This window comes from Mandrillus leucophaeus, unplaced genomic scaffold (genome assembly GCF_000951045.1).
Source record: "Mandrillus leucophaeus isolate KB7577 unplaced genomic scaffold, Mleu.le_1.0 Scaffold1, whole genome shotgun sequence".
In the NCBI taxonomy this organism is placed as follows: Eukaryota; Metazoa; Chordata; class Mammalia; order Primates; family Cercopithecidae; genus Mandrillus; species Mandrillus leucophaeus.
The window spans coordinates 5,813,135-5,830,710 of NW_012098097.1; the positions used below are offsets into that span (position 1 = coordinate 5,813,135).

At 47.2% G+C, this 17,576-nt stretch overlaps 2 protein-coding genes across 7 annotated transcripts in view; one reads left to right on the forward strand and one right to left on the reverse strand.

The window, feature by feature from the left end:
- COG1 (component of oligomeric golgi complex 1) overlaps positions 1-14,580 on the forward strand; it is a 50,392-nt gene extending 35,812 nt beyond the window's left edge. Inside the window, exons 3-15 of the mRNA XM_011970708.1 lie at positions 2,738-2,982; positions 3,131-3,312; positions 3,452-3,622; positions 6,206-6,362; positions 6,903-7,113; positions 7,446-8,237; positions 9,041-9,187; positions 9,689-9,850; positions 11,606-11,733; positions 12,219-12,327; positions 12,776-12,885; positions 13,254-13,329; positions 14,387-14,580. Of these exons, the coding sequence (XP_011826098.1) occupies positions 2,738-2,982; positions 3,131-3,312; positions 3,452-3,622; positions 6,206-6,362; positions 6,903-7,113; positions 7,446-8,237; positions 9,041-9,187; positions 9,689-9,850; positions 11,606-11,733; positions 12,219-12,327; positions 12,776-12,885; positions 13,254-13,329; positions 14,387-14,524 (2,628 nt within the window). The 3' untranslated portion in view covers positions 14,525-14,580. The remainder of the gene's footprint in view (positions 1-2,737; positions 2,983-3,130; positions 3,313-3,451; positions 3,623-6,205; positions 6,363-6,902; positions 7,114-7,445; positions 8,238-9,040; positions 9,188-9,688; positions 9,851-11,605; positions 11,734-12,218; positions 12,328-12,775; positions 12,886-13,253; positions 13,330-14,386) is intronic.
- The window catches only part of FAM104A (family with sequence similarity 104, member A), a 25,576-nt gene continuing 21,426 nt past the window's right edge, over positions 13,427-17,576 (reverse strand). For all 6 annotated transcript variants that reach the window (XM_011969712.1, XM_011969052.1, XM_011966842.1 and 3 more), the window contains one exon: positions 13,427-15,841. In XM_011969712.1, coding sequence (XP_011825102.1) covers positions 15,751-15,841 — 91 coding nt within the window. In that variant the 3' untranslated portion in view covers positions 13,427-15,750. The remainder of the gene's footprint in view (positions 15,842-17,576) is intronic.

The following is a 17,576-nucleotide window of genomic DNA, read 5'->3' on the forward strand; positions in this document are numbered from 1 at the left end:
ACCCTGCGGCCCCGCAGGCGGGTCCCGGAGCCCCTGGCCTTGCAGGTCAACCCCGCCCCCCGCCGGTCAGTTCCAGACCCCGCGAGTCCTCACCTTCCTTAGCCAGGAGGAGCTTACCCGCCCCTCACCCTTTAGGCCCCCGTCAGGGGACAATGCCAACCTTCCTTGCACAGATGCGGCTGCTGATCCGTTCTGGAAATGCCATTCAACAGTTTCTTCAGGCGCTTTCCCCCGACTTCCGGGCCTTGATTCCCACGCCTCACTGGGCTCCTTTCAATTTCAGCGGAAAACGCCAGGGGTCTCTGTCTTGACGGTTCAGCTCTCCCCTATATAACATATCCTGACATTGTTTTTCTCAGATTTCTCCCCTGTGTTGACACCTGCCCTACAAGTCATTTCTTCCTCTTCCAAACCTTCCCCTTATCCCCCTACAAAAGTAACTTCCACAATCCCAAATAGCTCTTCCACCCTTTGGGAGTTGTTGAGGGTAGTACCAACCGTCAAGCCCTTACCTTTATGTATGTATGTGACTGGGTCTCCCAAAGTGCTGGGATTACAGTCATGAGCCACCACACCCGGCCCTTACCTTTTAATAGCTGAACATTTTCATTTTAAGAACTAAGGCTTTTTTCATTCAGGTTATCCTTATCCCGTGTTCTTACCCGCAAACGCTATTGATTAGATACGATGAGGAAGGATGGGAGGTAAACACCTCCTCATATTGGAACTGCCGCTTGCATTCCTGAAGAATATTTATTTATTTATTTATTTTTGAGACAGTCTTTCTCTGTCGCCCAGGCTGGAGTGCAGTGGTGCGATCTCAGCTCACTGCAACCTCTGCCTTCTGGGTTCAAGCGATTCTCCTGCCTCAGCCACCCAGCGTAGCTGGGATTACAGGCACCTGCCACCACGCCTGACTAATTGTTGTATTTTCAGTAGAGACGGGGTTTCACTGTGTTGGCCAGGCTGGTCTCCAACACCTGACCTCATGTGATCCACCTGCCTCGGCCTCCCACAGTGCTGGGATTACAGGCGCGAGAGCTACCACACCCGGCCCCTTAAAGAATATAGACCTAGCAATGAACGAAGTGAAAGGGCATGGAGGGTGAAAAAGGTAAACAGGGAAGTTGTTTTTAACAGCCTGGGAGAACTTACTGGGACATAGAAGAAGAAATTGAAAAGTACAGTCCCAAAATAATTGTGTGTATTTACCCTAGGAGTTCTGAAAGAAGTCAGTTTAGACTTGGGTCATTCTTAGTAAGGAGGGACCTTAAGGGCATGATGAGATTTGGAATTTAGGTTTCTTAGTCCATTTGTGCTGCTATAACAAAATACCTGAGATTGGGCAATTTATAATACAAGTATATTTTTTGCAGTTCTGGGTCTAAGATCAAGGCACTGGCCTTTGATGTCTGGTGAGGACCTTCTTGCTGCATCCTCATGTGGGGGAAGGTAGAAGAGCCTAAAAGTTGCCTCCAGCCCTTTTATGAGGCACTAATCCATTTGCTGTGGTTTGGATTTGTGTCCCGCCCACATCTCATGCTGAATTATAATCCCCAGTGTTGGAGGTGGGGCCTGGTGGGAGGTGGTTGGATCATGGGGAGGGATTTCCCTCTTTGGTCCTGTCTCATGATAGAGTTCTCATGAGATCTAGTTGCTTGACAGTGTATGGCACATCCTCCCACCTTCTTCCTGCTCAGGCCATGTAAGACGTGCCTGCTTTCCCTTCTGCCATGATCATAAGTTTCCTGAGGCCTCCCCAACCGTGCTTCCTCTACAGCCTGTGGAACCGAGGGCCAACTAAACTCCTTTTCTTTATAAATTACCCAGTCTTGGGTTCCTTCCTCCCTCCCTCCCTCCTTTCCTTCCTTCCTTTCTTTGACAGAGTCTCGCTCTGTTGCCCAGGCTGGGGTGCAATTGCACATTCTCGGCTCAACTGCAGCCTCTGCCTCCCAGGTTCAAGCAATTCTCCTGCCTCAGCTTCCCAAGTAGCTGGGATTACAGGTGTGCACCACTATGCCCAGCTAATTTTTGTATTTTTAGTGGAGACAGGGTTTCACCATGTTGGCCAGGCTGGTCTCAAACTCCTAACCTCAAGTGGTCTGCCCACCTCGGCCTCCCAAAGTGCTGGGATTACAGGCCTGAGCCACCACGCCTGGCCTCAGGTATTTCTTTATAGCAGTGTGAGAATGGACTAATACGCTGTTCATGAGGGGGTTGTTTGAGGGAGAGAAAATCCTGAAGTAAGGATAGACTGAGATGAGTAGAGGCCTAAAGACTGAACCAGATAGTGGCTTGGTGCAGTCAGTACCTTCCTTGGTGAAGAGGAACAGTCAGCAAAGAAGTCCATGGTGCCCCCCAAAAAACAGAAGAAAAAGTAGGAAGGCTGAACATCAGAAAAGGATGGAGAAAGCTCACATGAGAAGTAGTCCACAGGGCTTCATGCCATCGAAGCATCAAGAGGATCACTGATAACCAGATGGTGAGATGAAAGTTTACCTCTCCATGGGGCTGAGCAAAAATGCATGCGTGTGTAGGAAAAACTATGGGATCTTACAACACTCCTGACTCCGGCAACTCTTCTACACTGGGCTTTGATGACTTGCTGAGTTGCACTGAATCCAGCTTAATAGAAGTTTTGTATCCTTAAATACCCCCAGATTTCTTCCCAAGCCTACGGAACACTGAGATTGCTTTTGTTCGTTCTTCTGGTTTAGTTCTGTGCCTTCCCCTGCAGCCACAGCAGCCATCCCAGGAGAAGTTCTACAGCATGGCTGCCCAGATCAAGCTACTCTTAGAAATTCCTGAGAAGATCTGGAGCTCGATGGAAGCCTCTCAGTATCTCCATGCCACACAGCTCTACCTGCTCTGCTGCCACCTTCACAACCTGCTCCAGCTGGATTCTTCTAGTTCCCGATACAGTCCCGTCCTCTCCCGGTTTCCTATACTCATCCGGCAGGTGGCAGCTGCCAGCCACTTCCGGTAAGTGGATCCAGCGTAAAGAGCTTCTCTGGTGGTGGCCAAGATTCACACTACAGGTTTATGGAGTTTGTCCTCTTTCCTGATGTACCAAAGCTCTTTACCCAAGATGGGAAAAATATCCTGGTGACCTTTGTCATCATTTTTTTAGGTCAACTATTCTGCATGAAAGCAAGATGTTGCTCAAATGCCAAGCCGTGTCTGACCAAGCTGTGGCCGAGGCCCTGTGCTCTATAATGCTCTTAGAAGAGAGTTCTCCTCGCCAAGCCCTCACAGACTTCCTGCTGGCCAGAAAGGCAACTATTCAGAAACTTCTCAACCAGCCACACCATGGTGGGTGTGGCTTCTGGCCAACATTTGGTCCTTAAAGATGGGATGGAGAAGGGTGAGCTGCGGGAGACTGAAGCCTCCAGAGCATCCTCTGTCTTTCGCTTTGGGAAAGGTAATCAAAGAGGATGGTTTCTTCTTTTAGGTGCTGGTATCAAGGCTCAGATTTGCTCATTAGTGGAGTTGCTGGCCACCACTCTGAAGCAAGCTCATGCTCTTTTCTACACTTTGCCAGAAGGACTGCTGCCAGATCCGGCCCTGCCGTGTGGCTTGCTCTTCTCTACTCTGGAGACCATCACAGGCCAGCATCCTGCCGGTGAGCTCTTAGCCAGGCTTTTTAAATTCTGGTTCACTCAACTGATAATTTGCTCAGCATCTACCGTGTGCCAGCCACCATGCTAGGCTCTGGGGATGGAGCGGTGAACTGGACAAATAGAGACCCTTCCTTCATCGAGGCCACAGCTGAGTGGTAGAAGCAGGTGTCAGACTCACAAATATGTGAATATCCATTTAGCGTCAATATTGGTCATTGCTAGAAAGACTAAGTACAAGTTGCCTTGGGAACATTGAATGGAAGGAACTCACCAAGGTCAGAGAAGGCTTCCCTGGAGAAGCCTTTAACCTGAAAGCTGAAGGTTGAGTGGAAGTCACTTAGGTGAAAAAGGCAAGGAACAGGCTTCCAGGCAAAGGGAAGAGGATGTGCAAAGATCCTGAGGTGAGGAGAAACTATAAGACAGCCAGTGAGACTGAGAGGTACTGGGTGAGGGGGAGAGCTGTTTGAGCAGAGACTGGAGGTGGGGCCAGGGGCCGGATAATGCCCAGCCTTGTGAGGGAGGCTAGGGCATTTAGACTTTATCTAAAGAACAATGGAAGCCTCCTGGGACCTTCCAGGCTTGGTGTGGACCCTATGTTATATGTGCCCGTGCATCCTATACTTTTATTTGGTAGCATTTATCTCAACTGAAATGAAATAAATGCATTTGGCTTTTAGGTGGCAATAGATCCCCTTGGGGCTAGAACGGATGCCGAGAGCTCACTTAGGAGGCTGTTGCCACGATCCAGGTGTCAGCCGCTGGAGCTTGGGTTACGAAGGAACAGTAGAGAGGAAGCTAATTGCACAGCTCAGACATCTGTGTAAGAGGAGAGGATGTGGTGACAGATTGGCTATAAGGATGTGAGAAGGGAGGTGACCAAGTTAAGTAGAAAAGGAGCTGGTTGGAAGCAGCTGATGACAGGTTCACTTTGCAATGGCCCAGTGCTGTGGCTTACATCTATTATCCCAGCACTTTGGAAGCCTAGGTAGTCCAGGAGTTTGAGATCAGCCTGGGCAGCATAGTGAGACCCCATCTCTACAAAAGATAAGCATTTGCTGGGTGTGCTGGCATGCCCTTGTGGTCCCAGCTATTTGGGAGGCGGCTGGGGCAGAAGGATCGTTTGAGCCAGGGAGGTTGAGACTCAAGTGAGCAGTGACTGTGCCACTGCATTGCTGCCTGGGTGACAGAGCGAGAATCTGTCTTAAAAAAAAGAGGAAAAAGAAAACGTTGCATTGGCGATGCCTGGGGCCTTGGAATGGGACTGTGAAGTGGGCAGGTGCCTGAGAGTCCAGAACAGATCGCTGGGAGGTCTGGTTGGAGACACACTGTTGTGCATCTGCATGTGGCTGTTATTTCAAGCCGTGGGAATGGATGACGTCATCAGTAAGAAGCGATGACAGAGGACTCTGCCTTATGGAACTCCAGAAATCCAAGGTCAAATGGACGTGTCAGCAAAATTCACAAAGGAGATATAGCCAAGGGTAGAAAGGAAACAGAAGAGTGTGGTGGTGGCCAAGTGGCTGTTTCCAGAGAGAGGTGCTTATTGTCGCCTCATCTTAGCTCACTTTATCTTTCACCTCCACCTCCTTATGCTTCACTTTCCCTCTACGTGCTTACATCTAGTACCTCATCCCACTCAGGAAGGGGGGATACTGGCTGACTTGTCGTGGCTTTAGAAAGCAGTACAAGGGGCCTTGGGAGGGCCCCGGGCTTCAAACTCCGGAGGATGCCTTATACTCAGAACACAGTGAATGAGGCCTCCCAGAGTTGCACAGTGCAGGCCTGTCCCCTTCTTGACAGATCACCTCTGAAGAGCTATGAACGACTCAGTTAATCAGAATAAGCAGTCATCGATTCTTTCCTTCCATCTTTAAGGGAGGTAGGAGGATTGAGAGGAAAGGGAAGCCATTACCTTTTACTTTTTTGACAACTTAAGTTCTACTTTGAAAACCCCCAGAAACAAAACCAAACCAAACCCAGGACTGCACAGCACTCATTTCTTCTTTCTACTCTTTTGATCCCTGTTTTTCTTCCTCCTGATCTTTGCCATTCTTCTCAACCAACAGAATGACCAGAGTTGTGGGGTGGCTGCCACACTCCCTGATGGGACCTCACACGTGTCCTGTACTTTCTCTTTCCTTGTATTTCAGAAGTCCAGCTTGACCTTCCACAGGAAAACTTGATGAGTTTTGGAAATTCCTTCTAAGTCCATCTTTTATTTATTTATTTTTTTGGAGATAGGGTCTCGCTTTGTTGCCCAGGCTGGAGTGTAGTGGCACGATCATGGGTCACTGCAGCCTCAACCTCCTGGGCTCAAGTGATCCTCCTACCTCAGCCTCCCAAGTAGCTGCAACTACAGGTGTGCACCATGACGCCTGGCTAATTTTGTTTCCTTTTTGTAGAGGTGAGGTTTCACTGTGTTGCCCAGGCTGGTCTTGAATTCCTGGGCTCAAGCACTCCACCCGCCTCAGCCTCCCAAAGTGCTAGGACTATAGGCATGAGCCACTGTGCCCGACCTAACTCCCTGTTTTACTGTGCACTTCAAAGGGTGGCCTAGATGGCTTCTCACTTGGCCTTCTCTTTAGGAAAGGGCACTGGTGTCCTGCAGGAAGAGATGAAACTCTGCAGCTGGTTTAAACACCTGCCGGCGCCCATCGTCGAGTTCCAGCCAACACTCCGAACTCTCGCACATCCCATCAGCCAGGAATACCTGAAAGACACACTGCAGAAGTGGATCCACATGTAAGTAGCCAGAAAGAGCTTCCCTGCCGCTGGCAGGAACCACCCATGCAGCCTTGTGCGGGGCATCACGAGGGTCAGCAAGGCATGTGCAGAAAGCCTGTCCTGAATGGCGTGCTGCCCATCAGCCACTTACTCTGTGGCCCATTGCCACCTTTGAGGTCATTCAGCACCCACCAGGGGAGAACCAAGAAGGAATTTGTCTTTCAAAAGGTTATGTGGGAGTTTTAAGTTCTCTTTATGTGAAAGTTCTGCAACTCCCGTTTTTACTTAATGCATTGGTTTTTTAAGCCATTCCACAGGGTCCAGACTTCCTTATATCCTCGGGGAAGCAAGGGTAGGTCTGGTGCGGGCAACAGACTGCACGCCCCACCCCAGCCAAAAGGCTCTGTGTTGCTACAGATCTCTCAGTCCTGAGACACATAGATATTTATCTATTGGAACTCAGCTAAGAGATTGTCAAATGGGATTCTGATGTTTTTCTTAATAAAGATGTGAACACCATGCCTCTGATGGAGCCCAAAGAAAATGATTCTGTTGCAGGTGTAACGAAGACATTAAAAATGGGGTCACCAACCTGCTCATGTATGTGAAGAGCATGAAGGGCCTCGCGGGAATCCGGGACGCTATGTGGGAGTTACTCACCAATGAGTCCGCCAATCACAGCTGGGATGTGCTGTGTCGGCGGCTTCTGGAGAAGCCGCTTTTGTTCTGGGAAGATATGATGCAGCAACTGTTCCTTGACCGATTACAGGTGAGCTGGACAGTCACATGGTCTACCTGTTTTATGGCCAATCCTAGTGGTATTTTGACAGTCTTGCGAGACTTCCGTCACTTCCCAAGTATATTCTTTTCCTGCTTAGTAACAGATACAGAGTCTAGAGCTGAAAATACACCAGGCCTCTGTCACTTGGTCGGGAATGGGCCCATGTTCATCAACAATGGCTTTATTCTCTGCCAACACCATGCCATCTTTCTGAAGATGGTGAACCTTCTGAATGCGAGGATAAATTACCATTTGGTACTCTTGTTTTGAAGCGTCCTTAAAGGAACTGTGATTGGAACTCTTCTCTCATTCTCTTTTAGACTCTGACAAAGGAAGGCTTTGACTCTATCTCCAGTAGCTCCAAGGAGCTCCTGGTTTCAGCTTTGCAGGAACTTGAAAGCAGCACCAGCAACTCCCCTTCAAATAAGCACATCCACTTTGAGTACAACATGTCGCTCTTCCTCTGGTCCGAGAGTCCTAATGACCTGCCTTCCGACGCGGCCTGGGTCAACGTGGCAAACCGGGGTCAGTTTGCCAGTAGCGGCCTCTCCATGAAAGCACAAGCCATTAGCCCTTGTGTACAGAACTTCTGTTCTGCCCTGGATTCTAAGCTGAAGGTTAAACTAGATGACCTCCTGGCTTACCTCCCCTCTGATGACTCGTCACTGCCCAAGGACGTTTCTCCCACACAGGCCAAGAGCTCTGCTTTTGACAGATACGCAGACGCAGGGACCGTGCAGGAGATGCTGCGGACTCAGTCCGTGGCATGCATCAAGCACATCGTGGACTGCATCCGGGCAGAGCTGCAGAGCATTGAAGAAGGTGTGCAAGGGCAACAGGATGCCCTCAACAGTGCTATGCTGCACTCAGTTCTTTTCATGGCCAGACTCTGCCAGTCCCTGGGAGAGCTGTGCCCCCATCTGAAGCAGTGCATCCTGGGAAAATCAGAGAGCTCAGAGAAACCAGCAAGGGAGTTTCGGGCTCTGAGAAAACAGGGAAAGGTGAAAACTCAGGAAATCATTCCTACACAGGCCAAGTGGCAAGAGGTTAAAGAAGTACTCCTCCAGCAGAGCGTGATGGGCTACCGGGTCTGGAGCACTGCAGTTGTGAAAGTGAGTGATGTAACTTCTTCTTACCCCTGTCTTGTCTCACTTTTGTCATATTCCAGTCTTGCCAACCTCAATCAGCTCCTTCAGTAGTAAAGGCAAAACATTTCTTATTTCATACAGTTATTTTATCTCTGCCAGAAAGTTCAGTAAAAACTTTTTCATTCATTTTTAGCTTAGATTCTGTAGACAGAAAAGCTGCATTTTTTCCTTGCATCAGATGAGAATGAAAGACTTTCTGCCTGTATTTCCTCTCTTTAACCTAAATATCATATTCCCAGTAGTCTCCACTTGTACCTTAAGAGGTGGTATTTGGGCCAGGCATGGTGGCTCATACCTGTAATCCTAGCACTTTGGGAGGCTGAGATGGGTGGATTGTGTGAACCCAGGAATTCAAGACCAGCCTGGGCAACATGATGAAACCCCCTCTCTACAAAAAGTACAGAAATTATTCTGGTGTAGTAGTGCATGCCTGTAGTCCCAGTTACTTGGGAAGCTGAGGCAGGAGCATTGCCTGAGCCCAGGAGGTCGAGGCTGCAGTGAGCCGTGATTGCGCCACTGCAGTCAGCCTGGGAGAAGAGCAAGACCCTGTCTCAAAAAAAAAGAAGTGGTATATGACATTGATAGGGTAGTTAGCAACAAAATTCCCATGGCTGATATCATTGATAATTAGCCAAAAGAGGACTGATACCATCACTGTTCCTACAACTTCAGCAGCTTGCGCTGTTCTCAGGATTACGCAGACTGTTTTAAAGAAACTCTACAGAGGATCTGAGTGGCTTGTATGGATATTTGCCTTTTATTACCAGGTTTTGATTCATGGATTCACCCAGTCATTACTTCTAGATGATGCTGGCTCAGTCCTGGCCACAGCCACCAGCTGGGATGAGCTAGAAATTCAGGAGGAGGCAGAGTCTGGCAGCAGCGTCACATCCAAGATCCGACTCCCTGCACAGGTGAGCAGGTCCCATCCCAGCAGGCACCATGGGCTGAAAAAGGGAATATAACTGCTCCATGGAAAAGAAGAAAAGATTTTAGAAAATCATTCAACATACAACTTCTGAGGAATAGCTGAAAATAACATCTGTAACTTTCTACTATGGGGGCATAGTAGATGTAGGGCTAAGTAAATGGCAGACTGTTCAAGAAGTCAGTTAACCATTCTTTCCTTTTGTAGCATAGGCTCTGTGCTAATTAGAGAACCACTTACTTGCCATGAAATCAGCAGCATAAAACACAGGCACCTCTGCTAGATCAGCCTCAGACCGCAGAGGGGGTAACAGCAAATTGCACTTCACCAGGGGCCTTGTGTCTGCTCAACAGTCTGCCTGTAAGAAGCGTTGCTGAGAGGGGCCAAAGTCCTGGCAAACAGGCCTTGTAAGATTAAGTGGGTTCACTTTCATGGTGTGTCATTTAATTGGTGCAGTTGGCAATGTGACATTTCTTTGTTCTTTTAGCCATCCTGGTATGTACAGTCCTTCCTGTTTAGTTTATGCCAGGAAGTTAATCGGGTTGGAGGCCACGCCTTGCCAAAGGTGACATTACAGGAGATGCTGAAAAGCTGTATGGTTCAAGTAGTAGCTGCCTATGAGAAACTTTCCGAAGAAAAACAGAGTAAGGTAGGTGTCTGAATGTTTGCCCATTAAAAACACAAATTAAACGAAACAAAACCTTAGTTTTGTCTTGGGTTTGAGCAATTCACATCAAAGACTCAAACTGTTAAGGATCACCCAGGCCAGGCATCGGGTCCTGTAAAAACGCTCTATCTTAGGAGTGGCACCCAGCGTTGTGAGTTTACTTACACCCATTCTGAAGAGTCGAGCAGATCTTCGCTAAGAAGGCAGCTCAGCACAGATGGAAAGACCAAGACCCAGAACTTTGGGAGGCTGAGGTGGGAGGATGGCTTTAGCTTGGGAGTTCGAGGCTGCAGTGAGCTATGATCGCACCACTGCACTCCAGCCTGGGCGACGAAGCAAGACCCTGTCTCTTAAAAAGACAAAACAAAAAAATCAAAAAAACAATGAAAAGGATCAGAGCTTCAAAATAAAAGACCTGGCTTCCAACCTCAGTGCTGCCACTGGTTCACTGGCGGCTCCAGGCAAATCATTAACCTCTGTTTCCTCAGGACCAAGTGTGATCCTGTAGATAAGCTGCTCAGTGGTTTCCTCACTTGTAAAAGGCAGACAGCCCCCTCTCCCCGTCCCAGCCACAGCACACCTACCTCAGGGGTGACTGGGTAGTTAGAGAACGGTTGCCTGCTACACGGTGTGACACACAGAGGTGCTCGCTTACGGGGAGTTCTTGTCTCCCAACCGTTCACACCACTTTCACTGTCTAGGAAGCGTTCTGCCCTTGGTGTATAATCCCATTTCATTTGTAACTTTTTTTTTTTTTCTTTTTTGAGACAAAATCTCACTCTGTCACCCAGGCTGCAATACAGGGGCGCCATCTCGGCTCACTGCAACCTCATCCTCCCAGGCTCAGGAGATTCTCCCACCTCAGCCTCCCAAATAGTTGGGACCACAAGGCATGCGCCAGCACACCTAATTTTTGCATCTTTTGTAGAGACAGGTTTTGCGATTTTGCCCAGGCTGGTCTCAAACTCCTGGGTGCAAGCAAATCTCTCGTTTCAGCCTCCCAAAGTGCTGGGACAATGGGCAGGAGCCACCGCGCCTGGCCAGTAACGTTTTTTTTTTTAAGAAGGAGCATGTCAGGCGCAGTGACTGACACCTGTAATCCCAGTACTTTGGGAGGCCAAGGCAGGCAGATCACTTGAGGCCAGTAGTTCGAGACGAGCCTGGCCAACATGGTGAAACCCCATCTCTACTAAAAGTACAAAAATTAGCTGGGCGTGGTGGCGGACATCTGTAGTTCCAGCTATTCAGGAGGCTGAGGCAGGAGAATCGCTTGAACCTGGGAGGCGGAGGTTGCAATGAGCCGAGATTGTGCCACTGCACTCCAGCCTGGGCGACAGGGCGAGAGTCCATCTCAAAAAAAAAAAAAAAAAGAAAAGTCCCAAGAAGGAACAAATCCTGATTTTGGAAAGAATTCAGTAAGTCTTCTCTAATGAGCTTCTTCAAAATACTTTTCCTTCATGCAAGGAGCCTTTTTTTTTCCCTTTAGAACAACCATTTACAGCATCTGAGGCCTTTTTTAAGGGCCATTTCTCTTCCCTGCTGTTAGGTTTTTAATTTTAAGATCAAGTTTCTAACATAACTTGTTTTGTTGTTGTGAGATTAAACTGACCATATGAGTATTAAAACCATCTGCTTCTGAATAGCAAGCTGAAACTCAACCAAAACATGAAGCTGTTTATTACGCTCACATACCAAGTCCTCTCTCTTCATGGGTGGGGACCGGGAATTCATTTGCAGAAAGAAGGTGCATTTCCAGTCACCCAGAACCGGGCGCTGCAGCTGCTTTATGATCTGCGTTACCTCAACATTGTTCTGACAGCCAAGGCTGACGAGGTGAAGAGTGGCCGGAGCAAGCCAGACTCCAGGTGTCGTATCCTCTACTGAGCTATGTCAAGGCAGTCTCTTCCAAAAGCAGATAGTCCCTTTGCTGGGAAGCCACCAGAGTCAGCCTGTTATACAGCACATTCATTGTGTTTGTTTTGAACAGTAAGTGCTCATATTACCAGCAAGTTAAATAATGGCCGCCTGCTGGATAAATGCCATGGTCAAGTGAAATAGGTGGACTGTCCTTCGTCTCTCTTCTGAGTCAGCCTAGCAGCTGCTGAGTATCATTTGAGCACTTAGTGCTCTTCTTATAGACAGAAGAGGGGGAAGGGGTGGGCTTCACTTAGACATGATGTCAGGCTGAAACTCTTGAGGGTGACTTAAGCACTATCATCAGTGACAAATGTACTAAGCCAACAACTATGTAGGATAAAATCCAACTCCAAGATTTCTACAGCAGTAGGATATTATGATGGTTTTTGATCCTAAAAAATGTGGACAGTAATGATCCTAATCCTTTTCTCAGAATTGAGAAAGTGACTGACCACCTGGAAGCCCTCATTGATCCATTTGACCTGGACGTTTTCACACCACACCTTAACAGCAACCTTCATCGCCTGGTGCAGCGAACTTCTGTGAGTCAAATCAAAAACATGCTCAGTGCGAACCAAGTGCCACAGGCTGAAATTACAAAATTAACCTGCTCCAGCACATAATACTCCAGGATGCAGCGTAGGGAGGGGGATAAGACACAAATAGCCGAGTGTAGTTACGAGAGCTGAAAGAGGATTAGATAAAATCTCACACACTGAGGCAACCAAGATTTGGCCCCTTTAGTTATAAATAAGGATTATTACAGTTTTATCCAGGCCTCCAGAAACAGGAATAAAAAACGCCCTGCCTCTCAGATTCTGACCTGTGGGCAGTGATAAAAAGTAATCATGAAGCATTAACGCACTCAGAACATTCCCCAAAATGATGCTTAGAAATACGATAGTGATCGGTGACTTTTTTTTTTTGCCTGCCTTTTACCTGCACAATGAAACCTCTGCATTTTATTGAGCTCCACTTCTTGTCTGCCAGGTTCTGTTTGGATTGGTGACTGGTACAGAGAATCAGCTCGCCCCCCGGAGCAGTACGTTCAACTCCCAAGAACCCCATAACATCCTGCCACTAGCATCCAGTCAGATCAGGTAAAGGCTGCTAAGAGGCTTCTGCTGGGCACTTTGGGAGGCGGAGGCGGGCGGATCACGAGGTCAGGAGATCGAGACCATCCTGGCTAACACAGTGAAACCCCGTCTCTACTAAAAATACAAAAAACTAGCCGGACGTGGTGGCGGGCGCCTGTAGTCCCAGCCATTCAGGAGCCTGAGGCAGGAGAATGGCGTGAACCCGGGAGGCGGAGCTTGCAGTGAGCCGAGATCGCGCCACTGCACTCCAACCTGGGCGACTGAGCGAGACTCTGTCTCAAAAAAAATAAATAAATAAAAAATAAAGAGGCCTCTGCTGGGCCCCAGAACTGCCTGTTTGTGCTACTAAATTCTTTCCTCTTGTTTTGGAGGTTTGGACTTCTCCCACTGAGCATGACAAGCACGCGAAAGGCTAAATCAACCAGAAACGTCGAAACAAAAGCCCAGGTTGGTGCCAAGAGCAAAAGGCTCATCCGCGGATGGGTCCCCACCTCCCACCGAGGCACCCAATGATCAGCGCCCTTTTAAATAACTGATAAAGAACTGAATGACACAATGCACTAATGCTGCTTTTAATGGCGGCGCAATAGAGAAGTACAAGGTTTTACTAGCTTGAGCTACTAGAAGGTGTAAGAGATGCCCACTGACACTACCAAGTAGCCTCTTAATAGAAATGTAGAAAATATACAGGACAGGATGGAGATGATCTCTTGAATTTAGTAGGGTGAAAGAGTTAACTGCCAACCCGGCACTATCATTTTACTTGTTTGGAAAAAATCTGTTTTGTTCTGATGATGATGGTTTTATCTTCCCTTTTAGTTGGGTGGGAAATAATAGAAAATTTGTTTCCCCAAAAGTTTGACATTTTCTTGTTAATACACGTTTCGTTTCAGTAGGATGCCAACTGTTAAGCCTGCAGGAGTCCACCTGGGTATTTCTGAATTGTGCTGTGTGCACGTGTGTTTGAAAGCTCAAACAGCTTGTCTTCTTACAGCATCGAGTTGTTTGCTTTATTGTTAGACACAATATTAGCAGTGTATCCTTTCCGTATTCCCTACCATCGAACCCATTAAGATCTAAAATCCTTATCAAGTATCTGGCTTTAAAAGTTGGGAGATGGTAGTTAAAAAAAAAAAAGCTCTTGCAAAAACCATCCAGTCCCTAAGCATGGGCTATGTTGCAGCCTCTTCCAGAACAGTTTCCACTGCAGTGATCTTTCAGTTCTGCCCGCATTATGTTAGCAGGCTGTGGAGAGAGGTGCCTGTGTCTACCCTTTTCCCAGGACAGTCCTCATTTCCAAATTCTAGTTTTGTCACAAAGGCTCATGCTGTTCCCTGTGTCCTCTTCAAATCTGGACCGACAGCAGAGTCTTCTGACTAGAGCCATCGTGCTTCTCAGCTCCGCTGTGTGTGCCGTGTGGACTCTGAGTGGCGTCGTGCGGAGGGCGAGTGGGCAGGAGGGCTCAGGTCAACTCTAAGGCACTTTTCTCTACATCCAATGGCAGGTTGTCCCCCCGGCACACTCCACAGCTGGTGACCCGACAGTTCCTGGCTCCTTGTTCAGACAGCTCGTCAGCGAAGAAGACAACACGTCTGCACCTTCATTATTCAAACTGGGCTGGCTCTCTAGTATGACTAAGTAACATGGCAACACGTCTGTCTCTCCCTAAATAAATACTACCACATTAGTTCTTCTAAAGATGCCTCTGCTCATCTGATTCTCAGCCACACCAATCTTTGCAGTTTCACTGATGGAATGTGGCCCCCTAGTTACTGTTGGGGGTTACTTTAAGCATCAGGTTAATCCTTGTCCCATAATTTCACAATACTTGTTGCTTTAGGCATCAGTTCAGGTAGCTTACATTTTATTAGCATTCAACAACGCCTTAATTGTTGACACTACAAGGTGGAATTGTCAGTGAGATCATATAAGCTGCTGACTGACCAAGTTTGTAGGACAAAAAGTCATTACATATTACTTCACTTGCAGAACTGTGCCATGTTTCCTACTGAAGTCTGAGGTGCAGACTCTGGAGGAATAGTGACACAGCAGTTATCTGGGTATACAGGAATCTAAAAGACGTTCTCCCTGGAAATACAAATATATAACAAAGAGTAGAGACTATTATTAGGGAGGGTGCTTCACTGACAGTCTGAATTGGATCTGATTATTCTCCTGTTACACAGGAGAGAGTACTTTCAATAGAACATCTACATACTGAGAGGTAGTATGGCAGTTAATTTCAGTGCAAGACTGAATCAAGCTTCCTATATTTTGGAAAAAAACTTATGTTTTTTCATGGAAACTAGATACTCTTTACTAGTTTATTGAATAAAAAAAATTGAAGATCCCGCATTTTTAAAAGGCTCTTTACATCAAGTAGAGTTTCTAGTTGACAGATTTGGAAATCAGTCTGAATGGGACATACTATGGATTCAACACACAGAATGAGTTTTCCTCAAACCACTACCTTGACATAGATTTGATGCCCTCCCTCAAAAGAATCCTATAAAAAATTGCTTCAAAGCCCCTTTGAAATTGCAATAGTGCAGCAAAACCACAAGTAAACAACTGCCTGTTAACCTGTTATTTCAAATATAGACTGAAAAGCCAACAGGCATTTTTCGTGTGCAATTTTTCTTTTAAAACAAGTTGTAAGTTGAAATATCAAATCTGCACAGCGCTGTCCCTTCACAGAAGGCAAGAAACTGCCGGCACATCATGTCAGAGGCCGCCCTCGGTGCTGTAGGCTGTGGAAGTGGGCCTCCCTCAGGGTCTGGTTGATGTGGAAGTAGAGGCCTTGGCACAGCGCAGACTGCTCGGGCACGGGCTGAGGCGTGTTAGGGCTGGATCCAGCCATGGTCTGGCTCAAGCTGCCTTCCGGCCCACTGGCCCTGTCCGGGCTGTTGATGCTGCTGCTGCTGCTGCTGCTGCTCCCACCACTGTCACTGCCTGAAGACTGGAAGAAGAAACAGGGTCACAATCAGGCTGTTTTGTTTAAGAGCTTTACTGTGGTTTCATGTACAGTGCTCTATTAAGAGTACCTTTCCAGTTCAGCTTGAGGATGAAGACATACACTGGGCTTTGGAATTTATAAAGTATGCTCTCCTAAGACGTCTCTCCTCACAGCCACCCTGTCAGGCTGAGCAGGATTTACTGTCCCTAATACACAGATCTAGGAGGATGGGTCCAGGTTCAAGCACGGGCCCTAACTCCAAATCCCGTCAACTATATCCTAATTCTTTTACACATATTCTCTACCTGCTTTTCCCATTCATTCAATTATTTCCAACCAAAGAAGAAAGTTCTCAGCCTCCAAGAGAATGTATCAGTCATTGGGACAGGGTATAAAAAGTGACAAATAAGATGGCTTCTGGGCACAAGTGAGGATAAAAACTAAAAGCTTATGCCAATTTTGTGATCATCATGGACACAAAATGGTATTCTGTAACTGCAGGACAGACCCTGAAAGGACTTAATAGACTCCTAGTCAAGTTATCTTATGTTGGCATTATTGCAGTTCATATGTACGTGGGTGTACATGAGCGTGCCTAATTTTTTCTTTCATGTAACTAATATGACTTGGTGTTTTGGTCATCTTGGAGAGGCTACTCAGAGATCCCTGATAAGAGTCACTTTCATTCTGCAGTCCATGTTTTAAAAAAAGAGTCACTTTCAGAAATTTCTGCCTTCCACCACTAGGACTCTCAAAGGGGAGGGTGACATGAAGGACCCATTTCAGAATTACGGTATTTTACAATTTATTTTATCTTTTTTGGAGACAAAGTCTCACTCTGTCACACAGGCTGGAGTGCAGTGGATCAAGCTCACTGTAGCCTCAAACTCCTGGGCTCGAGCAATTGTTCCACCTCAGCCTCCTGAGCAGCTCGTACTACATATGTACGTCGCCATGCCCAGTAAATTTTTTTTTTTTTTAGCAGAGACAAGATCTCGCTCAGGCAGCTCAGGCTGCTCTCCAACTCCTGAGTTCAAGCAATCCTCCTGCCTTGGCCTCCCAAAGTGCTGAGATTACAGGCATGAGCCACCATGCCCAGCCTTATTTTACAATTTTACTGTTGCATTTCTAATAAATGACAACCCTGATAACTCAATTGGCGGTACCTTTCTGTATTTACAACTCAATACACTATTGTATTCAGCACATGAGAAAGAATTCTAGTAATGAATATCTAGTATATAATATTTTTTAACTTAGCCCTTTAATACATCCAAACTTACACTCCCTTAGGCAAAGACATTGGTTCTGAAATAGCTGGTTACAACTAGGTAAAGTCTACACATAAGAAAAAAAAAGACTGGAGGCTGGGTGCAGGGCCTCACACTTGTAATCCCAGCACTTAGGGAAGCAGAGGCAGGTGGATTGCTTGAGTGCAGGACTTCGAGACCTGGCCAACATGGCAAAACCCCCATCTCCATGAAAAATACAAAAAGATTGGCTGGGTGCAGTGGCTCATGCCTGAGGTCAGGAGTTTAAGACCAGCCTGGCCAACACGGAGAAACCCTATCTCTATTAAAAATACAAAAATTAGCCGGGCATGGTGGAGGGCACCTGTAATTCCAGCTATGAGGGAGGCCAAGGCAGGAGAATCACTTGAACCTGGGAGGCAGAGGTTGCAGTGAGCCGAGATTGTGCCATTGCACTCCAGCCTGGGCAACAAGAGTGAGACTTTGTC